This window comes from Eubalaena glacialis, chromosome 6 (genome assembly GCF_028564815.1).
Source record: "Eubalaena glacialis isolate mEubGla1 chromosome 6, mEubGla1.1.hap2.+ XY, whole genome shotgun sequence".
Classification (NCBI taxonomy): Eukaryota; Metazoa; Chordata; class Mammalia; order Artiodactyla; family Balaenidae; genus Eubalaena; species Eubalaena glacialis.
Window position 1 is genome coordinate 68,534,273 of NC_083721.1, and position 27,838 is coordinate 68,562,110.

At 40.4% G+C, this 27,838-nt stretch overlaps 1 protein-coding gene across 1 annotated transcript; it reads right to left on the reverse strand.

Annotated features, from left to right (window-relative positions):
* Positions 1-247: 247 nt before the first annotated feature.
* Positions 248-27,767, reverse strand: HCLS1 (hematopoietic cell-specific Lyn substrate 1). Its single transcript, XM_061194211.1, has 14 exons — positions 27,521-27,767; positions 25,019-25,102; positions 24,375-24,448; positions 17,919-18,048; positions 15,814-15,924; positions 13,162-13,216; positions 6,096-6,206; positions 5,376-5,431; positions 4,501-4,570; positions 3,686-3,897; positions 3,159-3,263; positions 2,433-2,658; positions 2,227-2,295; positions 248-2,027 (listed from the first exon to the last, which is right to left on the reverse strand). The coding sequence occupies exons 2-14, from the start codon at positions 25,100-25,102 to the stop codon at positions 1,891-1,893; spliced, it is 1,440 nt and encodes a 479-aa protein (XP_061050194.1). The 5' UTR covers positions 27,521-27,767; the 3' UTR covers positions 248-1,890.
* Positions 27,768-27,838: the final 71 nt, after the last annotated feature.

Consider the following 27,838-nt stretch of genomic DNA (forward strand, 5'->3'; position numbering starts at 1 on the left):
GAGCCCTTGAAGAGAATCACCGCCAAGAAAGTCAGTCCAAGTAGAGATCAGCTGAATGTGGAGGGTGAGGTCTGTAGAACTGAGGAAGAAAGGACTTTATTGCCTTAATAATATAAGGATCTGGAAAAGAAGTTTCTGTCTTATAATGAAGGGAAAAGTGAAAAGCAAGGTGGAACTTGGATGTAAGAATAAAACCACTGCAAAAGTCTGATCTATGTGTGATGTCAGATCAAACTGAAGTGAAGAATGAGATTGTGTATATCTAGTGTGACTTACCTCTATACACTGGAAACCCCAATGTCTCTATAGGCAGAAATAAAAGCTGCTTTTCACTCTGAAAGTCTAACTGGGTGAATCTTATAAGTGAGGTGTAGAGACAGATGTGTGACTCACTGGCATAGAGGTCGCTGTGGAAACAAAGGAGTGTGTGTCTTGAAGAAAAGCCAAGGAATGAGCCTGAGGGATGCAGTGCTCTAAGCACATGCACAGCTCACCAATGAACTTTTATAAAGTCCTGCAGCAACTATGGGTCTCAGACACCAATCCTAGCTCTTCCTTGATCCCACTGTCTTCTCCATCTTTGAAAGCCGAACCCAACTTCAGATACCAGTTATAGCACAGACTTCTATTTTCTACCAACCAAAGATCCCCTATACCAAATCCCTGACTTTCATTTCGATTTGATTTTGGTTTTGCCTAGGATCTCCTATTCTGGACCTTGCCAAGCCCAGTGGCCTGGGGTTAGAATAAACTCACCATGTCCTGGCCTTTCATTCTCCCTCATCCCCATACTTTGCTTGGTGATTTGCTTTTTGCCTATCACTGGCCATCCAAAGGTCCTCACTTCTTCTCCTATCAGCAGCCTCAGCTCTGGACCACACAGAAACTTTATGAGCTTCCTCAATCTACCTTCTTACATGACCATCAATTTCATTCATCCAGCTACAAGGAAGCCTAGACTTTCTCTAGTAGAGGCCACTGTCACTCTAAATCCTCTTAACACCTCATTGTTTCTTTAGTTTTTGTCTTTTTTTCTTGGCTAAATCTTTTCCTCCTTTCTTTCCCCTAATTTGTGCTTTTGCCTCAAGAATCATTATGCACTAAAAGAGTGTAGTCATTACTCCCAGGCAGAAAGTGGCTGGCCTCTCACAACTGCTGAAGCCAGCAGAAGTTGAACTGTCTTATCGTGGACCCTTCCTGGCCCCTGTTCCCCTACCTTACTGCCATTCCCCAGGCCCATCTAGTTTTGGACTGGGTATCAGTAGAGTCTAAGGAAAGGGCACAGCCCTTGACACCCAGGGTGCAGAGTGATGGGCAGTGGAGGAGAGAGTTTTCTGGATATCCCTGAAAGATGGAAGGAGAATTGGAGCCATGAGAGTCAGGACCATTGAGGGCTGCATAAAAAGTACTATTTACCTCAGAATAGAGGTGAGCCATGGTCCCACTTTATTTCCACTTTAGGACTGAGCAGAGAGAAGATTCAGAGATATTTCTGCAGAGAAGGAAAGTAAGCAAACAGCACAACCAGGAAATATAAACATACCTTCCCAGGTAAGCAAACCAGGAAGCTCAGAGTTCACAAACAAAGGAAGGTAGAGCGGGAGGGTGGGTGTTAGAGGGGGGATTCATGGGGAAGGAGGCAGGATACAAGATAAACATCCCTGAGATCATCTAGGGTATCCAGGATAGACAGGACACCGAGGGGAAGGAGACCTCCTTCCTCATGCTGTCTCTGCCCCAAACCCTAATGGAGAGGGAGAGGGAAGTCTGTCTAGAGCTTCAGGCAACTCATGACATCCTGTCAGACACTTGCAGCAGAAATGGAAAGTGGGTGGAGGCAGAGCCACTTGGGACAAGGGAAGTCACAGTGCAGAAGACAGACAGCCACAGTTACTGGAGGAGCGTGACATAATTTGCAGGGAAGAGTCCAAAGTGGCCATGGCAACGTCCCCGCCACCAGCCCTCGTCCACCATCTCAATGTCAGTGATGATGTCATCTGGATCAAAGGAAATCTCATCACTTCCCTCTGGGGAGAAAATTGACAGGATATTAGAATGGTCAGGCAGGAATCCCTCCACCCCTGTGTCCCCTTTAAACCTCAGGAAGGGAAATAGGCCTGTTCTTGATGCCAAGTCTGGGCCCTATCCTGACCCCCAGAATCCATCCCCCCTTTCATGTATCACGGGCCTCCAGGCACCAGACCCCTCAGGCCACTCCCAACCTACCTCCTTGGTAATCATACAGGGCTACAGCTGAGATCCCAGCCCCAGCCCCAGCCGGGCAGCCTGATGATCCTGCATAATGAGAAATATGAATATGGTCTCATCAACATGGAGAAGGAAAATAGACAGGTCCTTCTGTGTAATGGGGAAATTCTCTCTCTTCCTCTCCCCTACAGCTGACCAAATCCAGGAGCTGCCCTACCACTCACCAGCCAGAGTGGAGGAAAAAGAGGGATCCTCAGGCTCGAGCACATCTTCGTAGTCGCCCTCTGGTTCCTCATCCGGCTCATGTCTGTCCATTTCCCCAACATCCTCATAGTCATTCTCGGGTTCAGGCTCGGGCTTAGGCTCAGGTGCTTCTTCATACACTGGCTCTTCCTCCATCTGGAAGCCTTCTGGAGTCCTGGGGGGCAGAGCTGGGGGCTCCTCATTGTCCTGAGAAGGGACAGTGTGAAGCAGGGTGACTTCTGTTCACCAGGAGCTGCCTCTCCAAAATCTCCCAATGGAGGACTGCTAAGACCCCACCCATCCCCATGCTGCCATTCTACCCTCCATCCTTGCATCCTTCTAACAGCCTCTCCTAGGGAACACAATCTTTCATCCCTCTTCATTCATCAACCTCCCACACCCACCCACTCAAAACACCTACCAAAAGATGATAGAAGGGAAGCAGAAAGCAAGTCAGAATCCGTGGAAGACAAGGAAAACATTGACGCAAAAGCAAAAGCAAAAAAAAAAAAGGTGAAAGATGACAGCTAGGATGACTAACTATCCTAGTCTGCCCAGGACTAGGTGATTTCCCAGAATATAAGACTTTCAATGCTAAGACCAGGATAGTCCCAGACAAACCAGGATTGTTGATCACCCTGTACAGCCCACCTACTAGGACATGAGGAGATGGGGAAGGAGCAGAGAATCTTTGGGGCTCTGCTTACCTCTGGGGGATTCTGCCTTGGGGGCTGGGTAGGCACTGGTTGTTCTCTACTGGTTCTCACAGGCCCACACTCTGATGACAGACAGCTCCCTGCTGGAGGCCAGGCCTGTGGAGGATGAAGCATCTTTCCAGTGAGCAAGAAACTTCCATCTTCTCTCTTGTACTGACCTGGAATACCCCTTCCTACCTCTGCCAGTTCAAATCAACCATTCCTCAAGATGGGCTCCAACCTGAAATGACAGCTCCTTCCTCTTGTTGTTGCATCAGTAATTGACTGCACTGGCTGGTGACCTATCTTCTGTTGTACTATGTAAATCTTGGTTTTTTTCAGCTAACATTCTCATATGTATATATGAAGCTTAATTACACAATCAGATTGAAATCTTCCTGAAGACAGGGATAGCAACTGTAGACTTTGCCTAACACAGGGGAGGCCTGTGCCTTATTTTCTCCTAAGGATACAGACCCCTTAGGCTCTTGTCTGGGCAAGGAATCCTTGATGTGGATCCCGAAGGGCCAAACACTTACCTCTGAGGAGATTTTCTTGGGCAATGGGGCTGACACCACCGGCTCTTCCATAGTGGCCACTGGTGGCTTAGCCTCATGGCTCATCTTTACCAAGGCCTTTCTCTCCTGTTGCTGCCTGGCTATCTGTTGTGCCTTCTCCTCTTCCTCCTGCTTCCTCTTTTCCTCAGCCATGGATTCAAATTTTGCCTTCAGCCCACGGGCGCCACTGGAAGCTGCAGACACAGGCAAGAAAAATTAGGGTTGTCTTGGGTTGGAGGTAGGGGAGTGGCACTGGAATGAAGAAGAGGAACCAGTTAAATATCCAAAGAAGAGCAGGTAGAGAGGGGACTCATGGAAAGGGGGGTAAAGAGGTATCAATGAAGGAACAAGGGGATTATAGGAGGATAAGGTAACCCTGATGCCTAGATTTCCATATAGCCAGGCCATGTGATCTCAGACTCTTGCCCTTTTTAAATCATAAGGCTTGTTCTCCTAACCTGCATCTTCCCTGTCCACATTTCTTAAATCTGTATGCCTTCTGGCCATCATCTACCCTCTATCCCCCATCCAAAGCTCCTTTCCCTATGTGTTCTTCCCAAATGGCTCCCTCCCTTCCTCTCTCTGTTCTCTGCTTACAGTCTCTTCACCAGTGTCACTCAGATATCCACTTAACCTAATTTTTTCTAGGAGAGGGAATCTGGGAATATGAGGGTAGGGGTCAAGTCTACCTCAGCTAATCTAGGTAGGTAAAGGCTTGGAATAGGTAGTCTAGGAAGAAAAAAGAATGAGAAGGGAGAAGAGGTTGAAGAGCACAGAGAAAGGGAATTAAAACTCACCAGCCTCTATGGGTGTTGTCTTCTTATAAGCTGTGGTTGGGGCCTCCATTTCATTGAAACCAACAGCACTCTGCAGGTAAGAGAACAATATGTGTAGTGGTGGGGAGGGGGAAGGGAGTGGTAATAATCCAGAAGGCAGTATCGGTGACTGGGTCACTATAGGAGGTCTCCCTAACCTTTTGATGCTCAATAGTTAGACAGGGTATTCAAATAGTGCTGTTTTGTGGCAGAGAGAGGGGTAAAGAAGTTCTAGACTGGTGGGATTAGCTCTCCTTTTAAAAAGCTCAGTGTTCCTGGAATCTCACATCTCTAAGTCCAGTTGCCTGGAATGCAGGAGGGTCTCAGGCCAGTACATGAAGAGGTGTAGGGGAAGACTGAATGGAGTGGGAAGAAATTATTGATTGAGTTAATCAATGCCAAGCAATCAATGAAATTTCGAATACCTTTCCCTGGAGTTTTTCTGTTTCTCTGTCTCTCTCTGCCTCCCTCCACTCTCCTTAGTTAAAGCTCAGGCTTCTGGGACTTCCCTGGTGGTCCAGTGGGTCAGACTCCATGCTCCCAATGCAGGGGGCCCAGGTTCGATCCCTGGTTGGGGAACTAGATCCTGCACGCATGCCGCAACTAAGAGTCCGCGTGCCACAACTAAGACCCAGCACAGCCAAAATAAATAAATATTAAAAAAAGAAAAAAAAAAAAGCTCAGGCTTCAGAAGACATGCCCCTTAGATGCTGAGGGCAGTCAATGGGGAGAGCAGGACACCAGGAGGACAGTGCAGGGCACCTAGCTTTGCCCATCCTTTTTCCAGCTTTGCCTCTCATTCTTCTCCATGTACTTCAGGGAACCATTCTCAAGACACTGGTGTTCTGGTGCTTTACCTTATCCACTCGGTCCTTTTGGATGCCATACTGACCACCAAAGCCCTTGGCATAATCTGCAGGATGGAAAGATCTGAGAGTCATAAGAGGAGTCAAAATGCTAGAAATATATGGGAAGAGGGAGTGGGAGCAGTGAGAAGGAAGGCCAGAAGACAGGAATGAGGAAAAGAGAAAGATCAATGATAAAGTGTGAAAATTAGAGGATAGAAAGAGGCATGGGTGGGAAAAGATGAAAAAGGATGGGGAGAAAAACTCTTGAGAGAGAATGGAGGGATGAGAGATGGGAAGAGAGAAACAAAAAGAAAGAAGTGACAGAAAAGGGGAAAATATAAGGGAAGAAACAGGAAAAATTGAAGAGCACCCCCCAGCCATCCCCTATGTGTCCCAGGGAAGAAGGCTTTCTCTCTGTGAAGCAGAGGGGCCTCTAAGACTCACAGCCAAATCACCCTCTTGCCATCACCCAGCCTGTCCGTCTTCATCCCTTTCTCAGTGACCCCTTCTCTTTGGTCACCCTCCTCTGTCCTGCTCCTTAGCTTGCTGTTTTCCCCTCCACCCCTGTTGGTCTCCTCCCACCTACCCCCATATACATACACTTACTCTTCATCCCACCACTTCCTGCATACCTGCCCCTCATATTCTGGGTCCTCCATGTCAGCCTTTAGGGACAGAAGGAGGCCTCCATGTACCCTGTGACCTCCCTCTTCTCCAATCCCAACTTACCTCTTTGGGATTCGTGTTTCTCTGTCTCTCCCTTGTAGTCATATCCCAGAGCTGCCTTGTCCCGTTTGTCCTCCTCTATCCCATAACGGCCACCGAACCCATGAGAGTAATCTATGGTGGAAGGAGCAGTCGTGAGAGCTCACTCTCAGCCCACGGGAAGTGCTGTGGGAGAGAGGAGTCAGGAGGGATGGGTGCAGGGTGATAGGGGCCCAGGAAGAGAGCAGGGCTTGAATACTGGGAAATGAAAGAGAAATGTTGTTCTAAGCAACTTTTGTAAGCTTTAAACAATGTTCACTCTTTTCCTCTCCTCCCTTACTTCCATTCCAAGATGAGAAGATCATTTGAATTTTCTCCCTTCTTCAAGAAAGGAGAAAGTATAGAGAGTGTAAGGAGAGACTTCCAGAAAAAAAGAGAGATGCATATGAACTATATGCCTTTTCCTAATCCTATATAAACACTTAGCAATGTCAGAAAGATAGAGCAATCTCTTTTTTTTTTTTAAATAGTGAATCTCAAAAGAAAAGAAGAAAAAAATTCCCGGCTCCAGAAACAAACAGATGAATCAAAACAGTTGATATGATGGTAATTATGAGCTGACATAGAAAACCCAAGCTGTTTTAAGTCCCAAATTTAGTGCCTAGGGATTAGAATCTAGGGTCTGGGGTTCTACTTTCTATAAGAACAGGTGGCTGGAGAGCAGGAAGTAAGGTTCTGCCCACTCCCATAAAAGAATTCTAGAAAAAGTCTACTCACCTGTCCAGGGAAATAGTGAGAGGAACTGTAGTTTTTTTAGCATTTGGAGAAGGAAATTTTACCTATGAGACTTGGAAACTCCAAGCCTACACCTGAAGGTGTGGGATACAAATATCCAGTTTCATACTACTTATATTATACAGAAATTCTAAGCTAAGAAATTAATTGAATACTGATGTAGGAAAATATATACCACAGAAAGAGTAAGCATCAGAAGGATGGCATGAATATGAGACAAAATGGACCCCAAGACAAAATGCATTATAAAAGATAAGAGAGACATAACTCAATGATAAGAGTGCAATTTGTCATTCATCAGGAATATATATGCTGGTATAAACCTATTATCAGAATCAAAACTCATGAAGCAAAGCAGAAAGAGAAATAGACAAATCTATGATCATAGTTGAAAATTTTAACACTCTTTTCTCATTATTAATAGAAAATTTAGACAAAAAGAATCTAAAATTATAGAAGGCCCAAACAACATTATCAAGACCTAAGTGACATTTACAGAATATTGCACCCCCAAACTGCATAATACACATTTTTTTCCATGCACATATAACATTCACCAAGATAGACCACATGCTTGTCCTTATAAAAAGTTTCAATACATTTCAAAAGATTGGAATATGAGATAACATATCCTCTGATCACAATAGAATTAAATTAGAAGTTAATAACAATAAAATTAGAAAATTTCCCCAATACCTGGAAAATAAGCAACACGCTTCTAAATAACTCATGGGTCAGAGAAGAAATGAAAAGGAAAATTAGAAAATGTTTTGAACTGCATGAAAATTAAAATACGCATGACATTGTGGAATGTAGCAAAAACAGTGTTTAGAGGGAAATATATAGTTTTAAGAGCCCATACAGTAAACAAAGGTTTAAAATCAATTATCTAAGTTTCTACCTTAAGAAGCTACAGAAAGAACAAACTAAACCCACATTAAAATGAAAGAAAAAATAATGAAGATAAGAGCAGAATTCAATAAAATTTTAAAAACAAGTAAACAATAGAGAAAATGAGCAAAGCCAAAAGATACTTCTTTGAAATTAATAAAAAATAATACTGATGAATCTCTAGCAAAAATAATTAAAAAGAGAAAAAACACAAATTAACAATATCAGAAGTGAAAGTGAACATATCACTACAGATCTTACAGAGGTTAAAAAGAAAATAAGGGAATACTATAAATGAAGTTATGCCAATATATTTGAAAATATAGATAAAAATGGAAAAATTCCTTGAAAAGCACACTATACCATAACTGACTTAAGAAAAAATCAGAAGACTGAATAGACCTGTATCTATTTAAGAAATTGAATTCATAATAGAAAACAAAAATCATAAAGAAAACATGGTCTATTACTATTAAAACCCCTAGAACTCAGATAGAAATAAAGGCATAGTTTCTCTGATGGGAAACTTCTCAACCCAGGGCACATAAAACTCTCATAAAACAAATATCCCTTTCCCCCCACTGAAATAAATTTGCAAACAAAAATTACAAACCATCAAAAAAATAAATAACCATGAGGGAAAACAGATTAACTGAACAGAAGAATTAGCACCCCCAAGGACTGCAAATAATATAACAATGTGAAAGAAATTATAAAATGAATACTTTAAAAATAATTAAAGAGTTAAAGAAGGGTGAAAAACATAATGAAAGCAATAGGGCATTATGGAAAAGGAATCAGCAGATTTTCAATAGAATCAAAGGGAACTTGCACAAATGAAAATTCATGAAATAAAGTTAAAAAATTTAGTGGACAGCTTAAATGATAATTAAATACAGCTGAAGGGAGAGTTAGAGAACTTAACATAGATCCAAGGGAATTACCCAGAATACAACACAGGGAGATGAAGAGATGGAGATAGAGAAGAGAAATTAAGAGACATCAAGAACACAACTTAACAAAAATTTTTGGATGCAGTGAAAGCAGTGCATAAGGAAAAGCAATGCAAGTATTAGAAAAGAAAAAAGGCCTAAAATCAACAATTTAAGTGTCCACCTTAGGAAACTGTTAAAAGAAGAACAAATTAAATCCAAAGTAAGCAGAAAAAAGAAATAAGAATTGGAGCAAAAAAATCAATGGAATTAAAAACAAGAAGCCTATAGAGAAAATCAAGGAAACCTAAAGCTGATTCTTTGAAAAGATCAATAAAATAGATAAGCCTCTAGTCAGGCTAACAAAGAAAAAAAGAGAGAACATAAATTACTATAATATCAGAAATGAAAGAGGCTACATTGCAACAGATTCCAAGGAAATTAAAAGGATAATAAAATAATACTATGAACAAATTTATGCCCACAAATTTGATGACCTAGATGAAATGGACCAGTTCCTTGAAAGACACAACTGCCAAAACTTATACAAAAAGAAACAGATGACCTGAAAGGCCTATATCTACTAAAGAAATTGAATAAATAATTAATAATCTTCCAAAACAGGAAGCACCAGGCCCATATGGGTTCACTGGTGAATTCCACCAAATATTTAAGGAAGAAATTATACCAGTCCTCTGCACTCTCTTTCAGAGGATAAAAGCACAGGGAATACTTCACAACTGTTCTATAAGGTCAGCATTACTCTAATACCCAAACCAGACAAAGACATTACAATAAAAGAAAACTAGAGACCAGTATTTCTCATGAACACAGATTCAAAAATCTTCAACAAAATATTAACAAATCGAATCCAACAATGTATAAAAATAATTATCTACCATGACCAAGTGGGATTTATCCTAAGTATGCAATGCTGGTTCAACATTTGAAAATAAATTAGCATAATCCATCACATCAACAAGAAAAAAAGAAAAATCACATGATCATATCAATAGATGCAGAAAAAGCATTTGACAAAATCCAACACAATTCACAATAAAAATTCTCAGTAAACTAGAAATAGAGGGGAAATTTCTCAACTTGATAAAGACTATCCACAAAAACTCTACAGCTAGTATCATACTTAATGGTGATAAACTTAAAGCCTTCCCACTAAGATCAGGTACAAGGCAACTATGGCTTGTCTCATCACTCCTTTTCAACGTTGTACTTGAAGTCTTTGCTAATGCAATAATGCAAGAAAAGAAGAAGTATGTAGACTAGAAAAGAAGATACACAACTGTCTTTGTTCACAGATGACATGACTGTCTATGTAGAAAATCCAAAAGAATTGACAAACTCCTGAAACTAATAAGCAATTATGACAAGGTTGCAGGATACAAGGTTAATATACAACAGTCAATTGCTTTCCTATAGACAAGCAACAAATAAGTGGATTTTGAAATTCAAAGCACAATATCATTTACATTACTACCCCAACAAAGAAATGCTTAGGTATAAACTTAAAATATGTATAAGATCTATATGAGGAAAACTATGAAATTCTGATGAACAAAATCAAAGAAAACTAAGTAAATAGAGATATTCCATGTTCATGGATAGGAAGACTCAAGGTTGTCAAGACGTCAGTTCTTCCCAACTTGATCCACAGACTCAGTGCAACCCCAATCAAAACCCCAGCAAGTTATTTTTTGGATCAACGGTTTCTAAAGTTTATATGAAGAAGCAAAAGACCCAGAATAGCCAACACAATATTGAAGGAGAACAAAGTTAGAAGACTGACACTACCAGACTTTAAGACTTACTATGAAGCTAAAGTAATGAAGACAGTGTGGTAGAGGTGAAAAAATAGACAAATAAATCAGTGGAACAGAACAGAGAGCCCAGAAATAGACCTCCATAATTATAGTTAACTGATGCTTGCCAAAGGAGCAAAGGTAACACGATGAAGAGAAGATAGTCTTTTCAACAAATGGTGCTGGAACAAGTGGACATCCACAGATTAAAAAAACAATGAATCTAGACACATGCATTACAAAAATTCTCTTTTCACAAAAATTAAATCAAAATGGATCATAGACCTAAATGTAAAATGCAAAACTATAAAACTCCTAGAAGATAATATAGGAGAAAACCTAGATGACCTTAGGTATGGTGATGCCTTTTTATATATAACAAAAAAGACACAACACATGACAGAAATAATTGATAAGCTGGATTTCACTAAAATTTTAAAAACTTTTGCTCTGTGAAAGACAATGGCAAGCAAATGAGAAGACAAGCCTTACACTGGGAGAAAAATCTTTGCAAAAGACACATGTCATAAAGGACTGTTACCCTAAATATACAAAGAATTCTTAAAACTCAACAATAAGAAAACAAGTAACCCAACTTTTTAAATAGGCCAAATATATTAATAGATGCCTTGCCAAAGAAGATATACAGATAGCAAATAAGCATATGAAAAGATGCTCTACATCATATATCATCAGGGAAATGCAAATTAAAACAATAATATAACACTACACACCAATTAGAATGGCCAAAATCCAGACTACTCACAACACCAAATGCTGGTGAGGATGTGGAGCAACAGGAACTGTCATACATTGTTGGTGGGAATGCAAAATGGTGCAGCCACTTTGAGTGACAGTTTGGCAGTTTCTTACAAAACTTAACATACTCTTACCATAGGATCCAGCAATTGCACTCCTTGGTATCTACCCAAAGGAGTTGAAAATGTAGGTCCACACAAAAACCTGCACACAGATGCTTATAGCAGCTTTATTCATAATCGCCCAAACTTGGAAGCAACCACTATGTTCTTCAGTAGGTGAGCAGATAAATAAACTGGGGTACATCAAGACAAAGGAATAATATTCAGCAAAAAAGAAATGAGTTATCAAGCTATGAAAAGACATGGAGGAAACTTAAATGCATATTACTAAGTGAAAGAAGCCAATCTGGAAAGGCTACATGGTATATGATTCCAACCATATAATATCTTGTGAAAGGCAAAACTATAGAGACAAAAAAAAATCAGTGGTTGCTGAGGGATGAGGGAGATGAATAGGCAGAGCACAGAGGATTTTTAGGACACTGAAAATACTTTGTATGACAGTATAATGATGGATATATGTCAGTATACTTTTGTCCAAACCCATAGAAAGCACAACACCGAGTGAACCCTAAAGTAAACTATGGACTTTGGCTGACTTTGATGTGTTAGTGTAGAATCATCCTTGGTAAAAAAAAAAAAAGAAAAAAGAAAAAAAAAATATATACACACACACACACACCATTCTGGTCAGTGATGTTGATAATGGGGGAGGCTATGCATGTATGGGTGCAGGACTGTACCTTCCTCTCAATTTTGTCATAAATCTAAAAAGCTCTGAAAACATAAAGTCTTTTTTAAAAGAGAGAGAGAGATGGAGAAGAGAATAAAAAGTTCTAATATATTACATCTGAGTTCCAGAAGAAAGAATAAAAGAGAAGAGAGGAGAGACACTATCTAAAGAGAAAACGCCCGAGAACTTTTCATATTGAAAGTTAATTCTCAGGTTGAAGAGGAGCAATAAGTCTCATGTAGAATAATAAAAATAGATCCAACACCTAGGTATAGCCTGATGATATTTCAGGATATCAGAGACAAAAAGAAAAATTTTCATGAGACAAAACAAAAACAGAGAGACAAGACATGTTACGTACAAAGGAATGATGATTAGACTAACCCAAGAGAAATGCCAGAGATGATGGAATAGTATCTTCAACAAGATGAAGGGAAAATAACAATGAAGAATGGAGCAAACTAAATTTTTTTTTCAGACAAAGCCTGGGAGTTCTCTCATAGACTCTCACTGAAAGAATTACCAAAGGATATCTCTAGCAAGAAGGAATAGAAGCAGCAAGGAGGAAACAATGAAATATTATAAACAATGATGAGCTAGTGAACTGGTAAATATGTTGGTTAATTTAAATAAGCCTTCACCTAGTAATAATAATGATTAATTTTTGTGGGGTTTAAAAACAAACACATGTAATCGATATACTGAACAATTGTTCAGTTGGTACAAAGACTGTAGAATGTAGAAGAAATGTAATTAAATTATTCTTCATTTCCTGTGTTACTCAGGAAGAGATAGTGATTAATTTTAAACTTAAGCTGCAGATGTACATTAAAACTTAGGAATAACTTCCTAAAATAAAGGAGTATAATATCCTATTTTTGATCCATTAGAGGGGAAATGGGACTAAAGAAAACTTGACCAAGCTCACAGAAAGCAATATAGGAGAAAAAAAGAAGCAAGTACATGCTTGGATTTAAAAATAAAATAAAATAGCAGGGAACTGGGCCATGGAACTAAAGGGTGTCGATGATGGCTGCTGGGAGTTGAAGTCTGAGCAGTCTGGGCAGTCGGGTTGCTAAGGCTGAAGTGCAGGGTCCTTGCCTTTCTGAGATGTGTGTTTTTCCACTTCTCCTTTGTAATCAAAGCCAACAGCTGACTACAGAGAAAAGGAGAGAGAATCGATTAGAGTCAGAGATGAACATTTTCTCCCTCTCTCACTTACCCTTACACCTATAGCTCAGCCCAGGGGTTAGTTATAGGGGCTCAGAGCTGAGTATGGGGGTTCAATGTAGAAACAGACAGTACCCTGACAGGCTGGTATAAAGGCAGTGTGCTACAAACCAATGACCATGGGCCCTGGACACAGATAGCTCTAGATCCAAACCCCAACCCCACCTTTCCTATTTGTAGTTGTGTAACTTTAGGTATGTCCTTTAATATTACTGAGCCTCAGCCTCTATTTTTTGTTTTGTTTTTCTTTTGGCCACACGGAGGCATGTGGGATCTTAATTTCCCGACCAGGGATGGAACCCGTGCCCCCGCTGCAGTGGAAGTGCAGAGTCTTAACCACTGGACCGCCAGGGAAGTCCCCCTTGGGCCCTTTAAATATGAAATGAAAATAGGTATACCTGCCTTATTAACCTCAACTGTAAAATGATTCCAACTTATTTGGCATATTGTGAGGACTAAATGGGGTAAGATACATAAAGTGTGGGCACTCAGTAAATCAGTGTTTTTCTTCCTAAGTCTCATGAAACTAAAATGAGATAATAGCTAGAAAACTGCCTTGTAAACTATAAAGCAGCACTGTGCACATGTAAGAGATATCATCCTATACTGACTGATTATACTGTGCCTCTTCTCTTTCCTTACACAACAGTGGAAACCCAGAGATGTAGATTTTGGTGGGATGAGAGGCAACCAGGAGAATCTGGATCCTAGCTGCTTTGGGACTGGATATATTGGCAAATATCTAACCTAGCTATGTCCCCATATGGCTCAGTAATAGGTCCCTAAGCAAGTCTAGATTTTGCATTTTAAAAGTTATTAGTATGGGACTTCCCTGGTGGTGCAGTGGTTAAGAATCCGCCTGCCAATGCAGGGGACACAGGTTCGAGCCCTGGTCTGGGAAGATCCCACATGCTGCGGAGCAACTAAGTCCGTGGGCCTCAACTACTGAGACTGTGCTCTAGAGCCCAAGAGCCACAACTACTGAGCCCTCGTGCCACAGCTACCGAAGCCCACGCGCCTAGAGCCCATGCTCTGCAACAAGAGAAGCCACTGCAATGAGAAGCCCGCACACCACAACAAAGAGTAGGCCCCGTTCGCCACAACTAGAGAAAGCCCATGCGCAGCAACGAAGACCCAATGCAGCCAAAAATAAATAAGTAAAATAAATAAATTTGTTAAAAAAAAGTTATTAGTATGTATTGTTTCTTGATTTACAAGACACACTGATTGTTAAGGTGATTCGGTTTGTGGCTGGTGAGGCAGGAGTTGAAAGAAAGAACAGTGAAAGATTAGGCAAAGGCAGGAGGGGAGCCAAGAAGGAAGAGAAACTTCACCCTGATTAGAGAATATTACATGCTCCATATTCCATTACTGCTTTTAAAAATTATCCTCTGTGCTTTTCCTTTACCTTACAGTATGTTTTGAACTTTTCTGTTTTTTTTACCCCTACAATTCAAATAACACTCTAACACTTAGCTTTAAGGATTCAGGCCCACTTATTAACAGCTGCAGGTTAAAGAAACAAACAAAGAAACAAAATCTCAGCTAGCTGTGAAGGAGATGTCCCCTCTGTGTGCTGCTGCCGGGCAGGGACACTACTCTGCCCCATAAAGAATGAGCTCAAAGAATCCGATCTACTAAGGTGTGAAAATGAGAACATGAATGAGTTATCAATCGTACTCCCCGGACCACCCTATCATCTGTAATCATGCTGTCCTTTTTCTCTTTCTCTCTTTAAAACTATCACTACTTTTTTGTACAAAGGAGTCTTTAAAACACCTGGACTTCAAGGAGTTAGTTCTAAGTCCTATGAAAAGTAACCTTCACCTTCTAAAAACATTGTAACCTTAATTAGTTGTTTTACTTGATAATTTGCTACCATTGTAATAATATTTCAGCTGATATGTCTGTTTTCCTGAAAGGCATAAATATTTATAAGGCTTTCATATTAGACCAGAGGAGGAGCTTTGGAATTTCCTCTTCTCTCTTCATGCGTACAGGTATGATAAAACCAATGGCTTAACATAGCACAGGGAGATCAGCTCGGTGCTTTGTGACCACCTAGAGGGGTGGGTAGGGAGGGTGGGAGGGAGATGCAAGAGGGAGGGAATATGGGTATATATGTATACGTATAGCTGATTCACTTTGTTATAAAGCAGAAACTAACACACCATTGTAAAGCAATTATACCTCAATAAAGATGTTTAAAAAATAAACAAATAAATAAATAAAATAAAATGCGGGGGGGGGGGTGGCGGGAAACAAAGGCTTAGGGATTCCTTATTCAGAGTTTGAGAGTCTTTGTTTCTTTTAAATGAACACCTTTCAGGTCAGCATGTGGCCTCCAACAGCGGCACCAAAGAACTTGCTGAGGGAGGTGTGGGAGCCATCCTCATTATGGACCCTCCTTGAGGCCACTGCCCCATCTTTCCACAGGAGAAGCATAGACCTACATTCAAGGTGATTGTTGGTAAGTCCCACATGATCTGAGTTGGGTGGCACAGGGAGAGAGTTGTCACTTACCTTGTCTGCCCTGTCCTTCTCAACTCCGTATTTGCCCCCAAAGCCTCTGGCAGCATCAGTCTGAGAAGAGTGCTTCTCCACCTCAGCAACATACTCATGGCCCACAGCACTCTGAGAAAAATCAAGATCAGAATGAATGAGAAGATAAAAATGACCATGAAAAAATAAAATGATCAGAGATAGGATGGGATGTAAGAATACAAGAAATTCCATTCTAGGTCACACTGATAATCTCTGACAGAGTGCCAAGGAATGTGTGATGGGAGAGCAAGATGACTTTTTCTGGAACCTTGCACATCCTGACTCTTCTTTAATACCACTAGGAACCCATCATTTAGGAAACTCCCATAGGATGGGTTGGGAACCAGAAGGATAGAGACGACATAGACAGGGCAGTGTTTAAATCACTGCTTAAAAAGAGGGTGAAACAAGGGCTTTGTGCATCAAAATAGAAATGAGGGTAGTTACTGGGGAGACACCTAAGGGGACTGACTAGATGCCATAGCCCGGATTGAATATTTAACACAGCCAGGTGCTTTTGTTCTGGATCTTTGTTCCTATACAACCATCAAAGTTCAGAAGTACAGCCTGAGCCCTGATATTAACAGTGATTGACTCTTTATACCAAAGGGAGCTGGTAGACAACACCGTGAGTAGTCCAAGATGGCATATAATTTAACTGTTTTTTATTCCCCTCCACTTTTTTCTCCATCTACCATTTTCTACTTGGTTTTGAAAGGTATGTCTCTTTTAATATTTGGATATGGATGCTTTAATAATCTTGGAATTGAATAATACTTCAAACCAAATAGTGATACCTTGCAGAGTCTCAACTAAGAAGAAATTAGAAAGTTTCTTCTTCCTCCTGTATTTCCGATTCCATGCTGGGATAAATATTAATACAGAGATTGATGTGAAGCACTGCCCTATATGAGCTCCTGGGAGCTCATTTTGCAGTGTTTTTTGGTCTGTGTAGGTCAACTTTGTTTGCTGAATTCAAGAATGAATGACTGCTTATCTATTTTACTCTTTCCTAGGAATTCTGTGGGAGAATACGATGCCTACTTTGCACTTTACACAATGACAAAAGGGTGAACTAACGGCTTTCATTAAATTGCTCTTTCTCCTTGGAGATTAAATCTTTTTTCTTATAGGAATATATCTCTATCTTTTTTTAAAATAAATTTATTTATTTTTTATTTATTTATTTTTGGCTGCATTGGGTCTTCGTTGCTGCGTGCGGGCTTTCTCTAGTTGTGTCGAGCGGGGGCTACTCTTTGTTGCGGTGCGTCAGCTGCTCATTGCAGTGGCTTCTCTTGTTGCAGAGCATGGGCTCTAGGTGCGCGGGCTTCAGTAGTTGTGGCACGCGGGCTCAGTAGTTGTGGCTCTTGGGCTCTAGAGCGCAGGCTCAGTAGTTGTGGCCCATGGGCTTAGTTGCTCCGCAGCATGTGGGATCTTCCCCGACCAGGATCGAACTCGTGTCCCCTGCATTGGCAGGCAGATTCTTAACCACTGCACCACCAGGGAAGTCCTATATCTTTATCTTTGAGGTTAGGAAAGTCAATGGAAAAATACGATTCAAAATACAGGCTTTCTTTTTATCATACTTTCATAGTATCTAATGGATAAAGGAAAAATAATAATATATTTGAGGACATCTAATAGATAAATTCACATAAATATTTTTCACATCTATGTGCAAATATTAAGCGATGTATAAAATATGTACAAAAAGAACACTAAATATACAGTAAAGAAAACAGTAAGAGAAGTTGCAGCAGAGATATAATACACATCCATTTAAAAGCAGTAAATGATTTTAAAACATATTTTCCCCTTCTCTATGTGTGTCTCCTTAGTCTAGGTGTTACAATGTGGCTGGGTCTACACTAGGCCAGCCCTTCTAAATTCTTGGCTCCCATTTTCCGTCATCTATATTTTATGTGTTGAAATCAGGGGGGAAATGACACAAATAATATGTGGACATTCTCTTTTAAAACCCAAATGAATATTTTACTTTTGAATAAGTTTTAAACCATAAAACCAACAAATGAATCAATTCATTTATTTATTTTTTTAAAGCAAATATCCCCCTTTCAACTCACCTTGTCCATTCGGTCTCTTTCCACCCCAAACCGACCTCCGTAGCCGTGGGATGCTTTGGGCCCTGATTCCATCTCCTTCTTCTTGAGAACATTATGCTCCTCTGACACTTTGTTCCTCAGCTGGTGAATGCTGGAAGTAACCACATCACAGAGACTCGTCTAGCACAGAGATGTCAACGAACCCTCCTTCGCAGAAAAATTGAAATATTGCAGTGTGTTCTGTTCATTTTTAGCAATAGCCCCCAAAGTATACCTGTGCTGGGTCTGGGAGTAGGAGGTTAGTGTGGTCTGCATATATAGCCTGATATAAACTCTCCATAAGCCAATAGTATTTCCTCTAGTCTGTTAGTTTGCTCACTAAATAGCCTTCTGATATTTAGTCTCATGTTCCTAAATATTAGAGGACAGTGTTACCTATATTCTAGCAACCAAAAAGTTATTTTCCTCTCTGAATGGATTTGTTGTTTAACAATTCGGTACTCTACCTCAAGAAGCACAAAGATATTCATCATATACCCTTTACCCACACATTCTAGTCCTAGAAGTCTACCCCAAGGAAATAGTTTTAAATATGGCAAAGCTTAATGTCTAATGATATTCACTGAAACATTGTATTTAATAGCAAGAACCAAGAAACAATTTATATGGAAAAGAGGGGGAATAGTTAAGTAAATTGCAATATTACTTTTCAATGGCACATGAGGAAGTCATTAAAAACGATGATTATGAAAGATGCAGCATTGGGAAATTTATCTATACATTAAGTATTTTGTGTCTCTTCTTGTCAAAAATGAATGCCCTTCACACTGCCCCTATATCTAATTCCTGAGAGAACTAAAAACTAAAAAAGGTTCACTAATAAAATTCACTCTCATCACTAATTGTTGCAAAACTTTAAGGCTCAAATAACCTTGATTTGGGACACTTCTGTCCTTAAGAGAACGTAACACCAAAAGGAGGCATTCTCTTTCTTACTTCACTTTCATCTCTACCATGTGGGTAGAGAATACCTCTGTGTATTTGTTTGGGCTGAAGATAAGAAGTGACAGCTCAGCACCAGAACCAACACCAGCACCAATAAGTGACAATCAGGACTGATACTTGGACACACATAAGGACCACTGGGGATTCTTAGAAACATTTGGGCAAGAGAACCCTAAATAAAAAATTTGACTTCCTGCAGCAAGAAATGGAGGTTTAAGGAACTGAGATAGTGATGTTCCTGGGACTTAACTAGCTCAGAAAGACCAGATATATTGGTTACAGGTAGAATGGCCATCTCACAGCCGAAAGTCTCCTCTTTCATGGAAGAATAGATCCATCTTGTGGCCTTGTAGTATAAGCCCAACAGAGGTCTTTTTTAAAAGCCTTCTCAGCTTTAGTCAAAGTTAATTTTAGAAAACTGGCTTTGAGCCAGATGAAATTAAGCTAACAGCTGGAAGAACCCTCTGTTCCTGTGCCTGCTCTAAACCCTTTGGCAGCAGTGAAGGCAGAGATCCTGTGTTGCTAGTTCGACAGCATCAACACTTTAGAACTGTCTGTGTCAAAAAAGTTATTGGTTCCAAGAACAGGTGAATGACCAATATTTCCCAACCAAAGTGTTCAGATGAAGAATGAAGAAAATGGGACTAAACGTTACTTTCAAATGGGAAATATTAGCAAAGTTTTAATAAATCCAATTACTGTTACATGGATCATAACTGTATTATAGTTGAAACAAGTTTTTAAAAGGGATTAGAAAATGAGATTCAGGAATATCCACCCAATAGATGACAATGAGGTTAGTCAGAGAATCATGACAATAGATAATATAATTTGAATGAAAATGTTGGGGCCAACGAAGACCAACTTCTTACCAAATTCTTCAGAATATAGCTGAAGCCACTATAAATGTGTTAGTTATATTATTCCTTTATTAAATAAACATTAAACTTTTTTGAGTGTGAGGCACCATTAGGCTCTGCCAATACAAAGATAATTAATGTATGAAAATAGTGATCAGGTGGAAATATAGAAAGGGAAAAAAAATTGTAATTCAATGTCCTAATTGGCATACCTAAGAAACTTTTAACACATTAACTCTCAGATGCCTATTTTAAGGCTTAAAATACCTTGGAATTGATGAAGCAATACAGTTTATAGAAACCAAGTGACACTCAGGACCTCAAAGATGAGCTAAGAGAAGGAACAGATTTTTTGTTCTAATTACAAAAGTAAAAGCACAAAAGTGAGTGACAGACTGTAAGATTTTATTCACAGACAGTATGATCATAGTTGTAGAAAATCCTAAAGAATCTACATAAATGTGCTACTAGGACTATTAGGTACATTTAGCAAGGTCCCAGGAGACAAGATCACTATTAAAAGCAATTTTATTTCTACATACTAGTCACAGACATTTGGAAATTTAAAGTTAAAAATAAATACCACTTACCATCACATGAAATAACACGAAATATTTTAGCACAACTTATTAATAAAATATGTGCAAGATGTGACCACTGAAAAACATTTCTGAAAAAATTAAAGAAGACCTAAATAAATGGAGACATATCCCATGTTCATGGATTGGAAAACTCAAGATTATTAAGATGTGAGTTCTCTCTAAAATGATCTATAGATTCAGTGCAATCCCATTCAAAACACCAACAGGCATTTTTGCAGGAATTGACTAGCTAATTCTAAAATGTATGTGGAAATGTAAAGTCCTAGGATAGTAAAAAGTGTTTTTTTTTTCCAAAGGAGAGCAAAGGAGAAGGACTACCTGATTTCATGACTGCAATAAAAAGTGCAGTACAATAAAGCTACAACAACCAGTGCAGTATGGTGTGGGTCAGAGCAGACATATAAATCAATAAAATAGTCTAGAAATAGACCCTCCTGTATATGGTCAAAGATGTCAGGTAAGTCAGTGGGGAAAGATTAGTCTTTTAACGATGTTGGAATAATGAGATATCCTTATGGAAATAAAATGAACCACAATCTTTGTCTCACACTATACGCAAAAGCAAATTTGAAATAGATCATAGACTTAAATGTAAAAGCTAAAACTCTAAATCTTTTAGAACAAAACATAGGAAAGGTTTTCACAGTTTGAGGTAGGCAAAAATTTCTTAGACACATAAAGCACTAACCATAAAAAATTTTGATAAATTAGACTTCATCAGAATTAATATCTTCTGATCTTCAATAGAAGCCATTAATAAAATGAAAAGACAAGTTACAGTCTGGAAGGAAATATTTGTAAAACACATATGTCACAAAAGACTTTTATCCAGAATATATAAAGAACTCTTAAAACTCAATAAGAATACAAAGACCCCACTTTAAAAGTGAGGAAGAGATTTGAATAGACACTTCAAAATGAAGATAAATGAAGATATATGAATGGCACAAGAAAAGATGCTCAATAAAATTAGTCAGCAGAAAAATACAAATTGAAATCCCCACACACTTACAAAAATAGTTAAAATTAAAAATATTAACAATAACAAGTATAGACAAAGATATGGAGCAATTGAAACCCATACATTATTTGTAGGAGTGAAAAAACATTTCTTTCAGAAAACAGTTTACTGGTCTCTTAAAAAGTTAAAACACACTTTTTATATGATTCAGGAATTCTACTACTTTTAGGCATTTCCCAAGAGAAGTAAAAATATATGTTAACAAAAAGATTTGGATCAAAATGTTCATGACAGCTTTATTTGTAATAGTCCCAAATTGTCAACAACCCAAATGTCCATCAACAGGCTAATAAACCAAACTCTGGTTTATCTGTACAATGCAAAATTACTTGACATTAAAAAGGAACAAAAGACTGATATACACAAGACCATGAATAGATCTCAAAAATATTATGCTTAGTGAAAGGAGACAGACACAAAAGAATACCTTCTATATTATTCCACGTACATGAAATTCTAGGATAGGCAAAACTAATCTGTAGTGACAAGAAGCAGATCAGTGTTTACATCCAGCCAGGGGTGGGGAGGGGTATATCGACTGTAAAGAGGCACATGGGCACAAGTGAGCAAAAGTGGGGAGAAGAAGATGGAGAAAATGCAAGAGCCCTTGAAAACCTGGCAGCTCCTGGAAACACTAGGCTGCTTGGAGCCGCCTGGCCCAGGACTTCTCTACACAATAGATGAAGGATGGATAGGATCATTTGAACTATTCACCAAATTACCAAACCATTCCCCAAACTAAATATATTTTAGGCAGACTTAAAAAAGAAAGATCATGGTGTGGGGGATGGTAGTGAGATTAATGAGAACCACAATCACTTCCTTTTCCTGCTTTGAGTCATCTGAGCTCTGCAGCTACTGTTCTCCTGTTCAACTTCCCCTCCTTTCCAAGGACTTTAGTGATTCCCATCTGACCTTAAAGGTTGTCCTAGCCCACACTAGCCAGAAAGAATCCCAGAGTATTGGAGGCTTACTACTGGAAGGTCATCTAGAGGTCTTTTTGATCCCAGTGGTAAGACTGGGAATCAGAGAGGGAAGTGACCTGTCCAGGATCACCTGGTTAGTTACTAGCAGAGACTGAGCTTTTATACCTCAGTAGCCTGGGTAAACAGGAGGGGAGTGGGTTTCTGTGTAAATGTCTCCACCATTTATTCTATCAGATATAGATTCAGTTAGGCTAATAAGGAAACACCCAGGGTCACCACATTTTACAACTCCAGGGGTCACCAGTCAGAGTAATATATATACTGGACTGTGTAACACAACAGTTCAGGTAAACGCCACTTAGGAAGAAGGAAGATCTCCATCTGTTTACATGTTTATTTTTAGGTTTTTAGGAAGAAAATCTGATTCAACTAATCTATATTAACAGGAAAGAGAAATAGCATTATTGAGCTGCTAAGTGGTGCTAAGTACTGCACTAGATTTTGCTATATGCTAGTTCATTGAATTCTAACCATACAGCTGCCAGGTAGCTATTATTATCCCCATTTGATAAATAAATAAGCTGAGTTTCAGAGAGGCTATATGTCTAACTCACATTGTTATTAATGGTAGAGCTGTGAATTGAATCTGAATCTATCTGATACCCAAACTCCAGCTCTTTCCGTAAGATCATGGCAGGGATTTAGGAGTCTTCTTTAAAATGTTCTACTCCTACTCTGCATAAGACAGGCACTGGGAGGGGAAAGGTACAAGGAGAGTTTGTATGCTTATCTTAACAGTTCTCAGGATACTAGGACTGAGCGGCCTTTTCTCAGAAAAGGAAAGACATCTTAATTTGGGTAGCATTGATGAGCCTACAGAGGAGCATCAAAGAAGCTTCCTGCATGACCCAATTCCATGTTTTTGCTTTCCAACTGCTTCCAGAATTGCCTACTTTCTTTAAATATGATATTCATTACAGTTACTTGAAATAAGTCATTTATGTCTGATTAAACAACACTGCGGAGTACTGAATATTATCAAATTGTATAAACATGTGCCAGGTTTTCATAGTATGTTGCTTGTGCAATGTGATAATCCACTGACACTTTTTAAAATCTAGAAGAAAATGAGGTAAAAACACTGCTGTTTGTGGGGGAGGGGAGTTAAAATGGAGCTTAAAAAGATTAATTTTGCCAATTTATTTACTTTTTAATTTTGCTCCTGTTATACTGTTTATTGCATCTATTGGACATTCTGACACTATCCAAAGGAAACAGCCCTGGTTAGATGATCCCAAATAATCCATGGATTATTAAAGAAGAGAGAATCTCTCAATCCTAATACACAATATATCTCACAGAAACCCCTGGATTTGTCTGTGAGTAACTTCCTTCTCTGTTATGGTATCAGAGTTTATTGTTTGTTTTGCTTTTTTTTTTTTTCTGGTAAAATACTGGGTTATAATCTTTAAGATCCCTATACATCAACAGGTTTTCCAAGTGTCATATTTCTTCATATTACCATTCATGGCTTCCTACTTCTATTAAGTAGCCAAACACAAATTTTTATTTTAAAAGTCAATTAGACCAGGTATGGGACCTGATATTGTCCTCGTTTTACAGCATTTATTCTGAGTTCTTTACCTTGACATTTTACTGAATCCTCCTTGGCCCATCAGAAGTCACCCTACAATCCAGACACACATTTATATTTATGTGAATAGATAGATAGTAAATGATACAAGCTCAGCACTTCCCTCTCCGAATTCCTCATGCCTTACTGACGGAAGAGAAACAGTTAAAATAATAGACACAGTTGGGGAAATATCAGAGTGGTTAGAAATAAAAGACAGATAATAGGGTTGGGGGGATAAGAGGAGAGACATGAAACAAATACACCATGACACCCAAAGGGACATATGAGGACAGACTGAAGGAAAAGCAAAGACACACAGACAGGAATTTCCCTCTTTCCTTCCCCCCTCACCTTCTCCTGAGTCTCCAAGTTTTCCTTGGGCTCTTCCCATACCTCTTTCCCTCCTCCCAGTCCTTTTGGTACCTACTTGATGTGCTCTGTGCGTCCAGAGCCCTCGATGGTCTTGGCTCCCCACCGTTGTTCCTTCTCAGAGATGTCATTCTACAAAAGACAACACTCAGCAATAAGTGATGGCAAGAAATGTGCCAGACTGAGAGAGGCCACACAGCTGACACACATGCCCCCCACGTCCCCTGCATCAGCTGCTTCCGGCACTCACGGACTTTACTTAGACTCCTCTCTGTGCTTATCCCACCCAGGCCCCCATGTTAAAATTAAGCTGGTGAGCTCTGAAACCTCCCTTTCTACTCTGCATCCCTCAAACTTTCTTCTTTAGGCCTCCTACAACTTCCGAATTCCCCCAAATTATACATGTCCAGCTCAAATCTTGGCTCACAGGCCAAAGGACACCCAGTTAACCTGTTCCCTCAGCATAGCCTGCCATAGCCTGTCAATCACAATGTCAAACTCCTCTGCACCTGTCTCCTTCCATCCTCAGCACAGGCTATCATGCAGGCCCCACTCATGACAGCAAACTGTCCTGCCAGGCAGTCCCACCATGAGGGCTATCCCAGTCCCAGACTTTTTCTAAGCCCCCTCAAGGGTTACAGAGTGGCCCACATGCCTGCCCACTGCCCTTCATTGTCCAAGAAAAGCTATTTCCATACTCACCACAAAGTCAGGGTCTGTGTCCCAATCATCACCCTGGGTCTCCACGGAAACAGATACATCATGACCTACTACAGACTTCCACATCTGAGGGCGACAGAAAATGGGAATGATTAGGTGAAAAAATCAAGAAGAGGGAAAACAAGAACGCTGAAGTCAATGATATAGCAGCCAAAGTTTCATGCTATTTTTTTCTTAGAAGAAAATAGAATCTGAGGCAAAGCAGATGGAAGTTTTAGGAAAGCACTTTTTCTCAGTTAGAGGAAGGGGGATGTGGATTTATTTAAGACAAACTAATGTGGCCTGGGCTCATTAGTCTGGACAGAAGTCATCGTGAGTGTAGGTAATACTAAATAACCTGGGTGTCAAAACTGCTGAGATCCTTCACTTGTGTCAAGAGGCCAGCCAGCTAGTGGCTTGAAGAGGTAATCAATGAGGGATGTTAGAACACCCCTGGAATTACAGCATCATTTCACTCAGGTATCTACATATAACTTCTTTCACAGTTCTTGAGATATATATTTTTCCAGCTCTTGATAATGTGAACATCTACACTCCTCTCTACAACCTGCTAAACGCCATTGAGAATTTTTCCAACCTCCACTCTGAGACTGGCCACTGCACAGCTGTGTGTCAGTAGGGGCACTCAGCTGAAATTCCTCAACTGAACAATGCGTGGGGAAGCATTATTTGCTGAGACTAATTCATTTATTGTTCAATTTTTAAAAACAGTTTAATTATACTTTGAAAGTAGATAACTGGTTCAAAAAAGAGCATGTAATAAGTCCCTTGTTATGAACATTAAGAATTATTTGACTTTTATTAACTAAATAAATGTTAAAGAAATATTTAGAGAACACCGCTTTGAGGGGGTGCCAAATTATTATTCCACTAGGGCATCCCCAGTGTTTCTGCTGCCCTGCCAGCCCTGCATGAGGAGCTGCACAGGTGCTCTGCGTCTGTGGGATCCTGGATCTTGGTGTGGAGAGGAAACAACAGACAATGCTCATCTCCTCTGGTGCTGAGACTTCTTGACCCCGGTACCACTTGCTGGCTGGCAACTCTCTGCCCACCCTTCCCTGCTCAGACTCCTTCCCCACACTCTTTACTGTCTTTTAAACGAGCCCTTCTTACAACCACTCCTAAGACCCTCCAGTCTCTCCAGAGAGGTGCTCAGACTCTCCAATTCTCCTTTCCACTTGAAAACTCCACCCTTCTCCAGCTCTCTGAAAAACCCCTTGGAAACCAGTCCAAGGGAAATCTGGGGGGTAGATTGGTTAACAAGATGCAAAGAGGACACTGGGGAACTACGGACCGAGTCAGCTGGACTGTGGGATGAGTCACTGCCAAGAGCAGCTCTGCCTTCCCCTGTGGGGCAACAGTAATGCATGGGGGGCACGTAGATAAGACCTATGGTCCTGGCTCCTGGGCTGCTCTGCAACAAAAGGAGTTCACACAGAAAACTGGAAAAGAGAAGTTTCTGAAATATTCGTGAGCAATAAGGAAGCAGTGAGGACCGATGGTCCTGTCCTCTTTCTTGCTGTTCCTCCCAGGTCTCAGCTTGACTCTCCCATAAGCCTGCCATCCTCATGTATTTTTGAAACAGAGGGAAGGGTTTCTGACACAGAGACAATTTAGTATGCTTGAGCTACTGGCCAGAAATAGGGAAGCCAAGAGGTACTATCTAGCAGTGGGAGACCAGAGAATAAGTCGGTGAGGCCTGGTGGCCAGAATATCAGGCACAATCGAGGACCTCTTCTTGAGGCTGCCTGAGTAAAGTACACGGACAGAGAGTCAGATCATCCAGCTCTGTGGGAATATGGGTTAGGGAGTCAAAGTAGAGAGGGTATGTACTTATTTGCCAGGTACCAGGTTAGGCAATTTACAAATATTAACTTAAATAATTTGGTAAATCACTGAACATCTCTGATACTGTTTTTCCCAATGGAAAATAAATGGAGAGGTTAACCTCGCTAATTCATCAAGTCCCCTCCATTTCTAACATTCTGGGATCCTGTGACCCTACAGAGAAACTAGCCCTAATCGAACCGCCATACCTTCATCTGGCACTTGGTTCTCAGCACTGGCGTACACTAGCTACTACTACTTCCTGATCTGTTGCAATGTCTCCTGTGGGTTTTGTCTCTCTGCTAGACCATAAGCTCTCCAGGGACAGAGACTGTCTCATCTCCAGTGGTCCTCCTCCCAACTCAGTGCCTAGGACCATTGGGCCTTAGAGAGGATTGTAGATTGTCGGCAGAAACCAGGGGTCCTGGATGGCTGCTGGATCGCGTTCCCTGGGCTCCAGCATCTCCCTGCTGTTTCCATCCCCAGATGCTTGTTATCCACAACCCTTCACACCCAGGCCGGCCTTCTGGCCATGAAAGGTTAGCAGCTTACTAGCAGGGACTTCACTTCTCAGCTAGGACGAAAAGCTAGGCAGAGTCCTCTCACTTCAACTCCTGTCCTGTGCTCCGCAACCTTCCCACTGCCCAGAGTACCCACCTTCAACCGCGCAAGCGTTTGCTCTAAGCTCTCGGCTCCTCTAGTAGACACTCGGCTCCTCTCTAGCTGCTGCCCCTTCAGAGCAAGAAACTCTGAGCTGCTGCTTCAGTTCCGTATTCAGGTTTTCTGTCATTTCCTGCTACCCTGTCTTCACAGCTACTTCCTGAAGTTTGAGTCAGTTCCTTCTGCTGAGGCATTGAAATAAATAAGGATTAAAAGCTCTGTGCTTACTCTTTTGCAAGGCTTTGAGGGTTCCAGAGGTCATAAAAAAGTGCTGCTCTTACTCTCAGAGTCTATTATCTGGTCAGGGGAGCAAAA

What these genes read in the sequence shown, in the direction of transcription:
- HCLS1 (XM_061194211.1), bottom strand. Translation starts at nt 25,102, where the DNA reads ATGTGGAAGTCTGTAGTAGGTCATGATGTATCTGTTTCCGTGGAGACC. An exon ending in AGAAGGACAGGGCAGACAAG is followed by an intron (nt 13,217 to 15,813) that starts GTAAGTGACAAC and finishes TTTTCTCTGTAG; the next exon opens with TCAGCTGTTGGCTTTGATTA. An exon ending in CAAGGCAGAATCCCCCAGAG is followed by an intron (nt 2,659 to 3,158) that starts GTAAGCAGAGCC and finishes GTCCCTTCTCAG; the next exon opens with GACAATGAGGAGCCCCCAGC.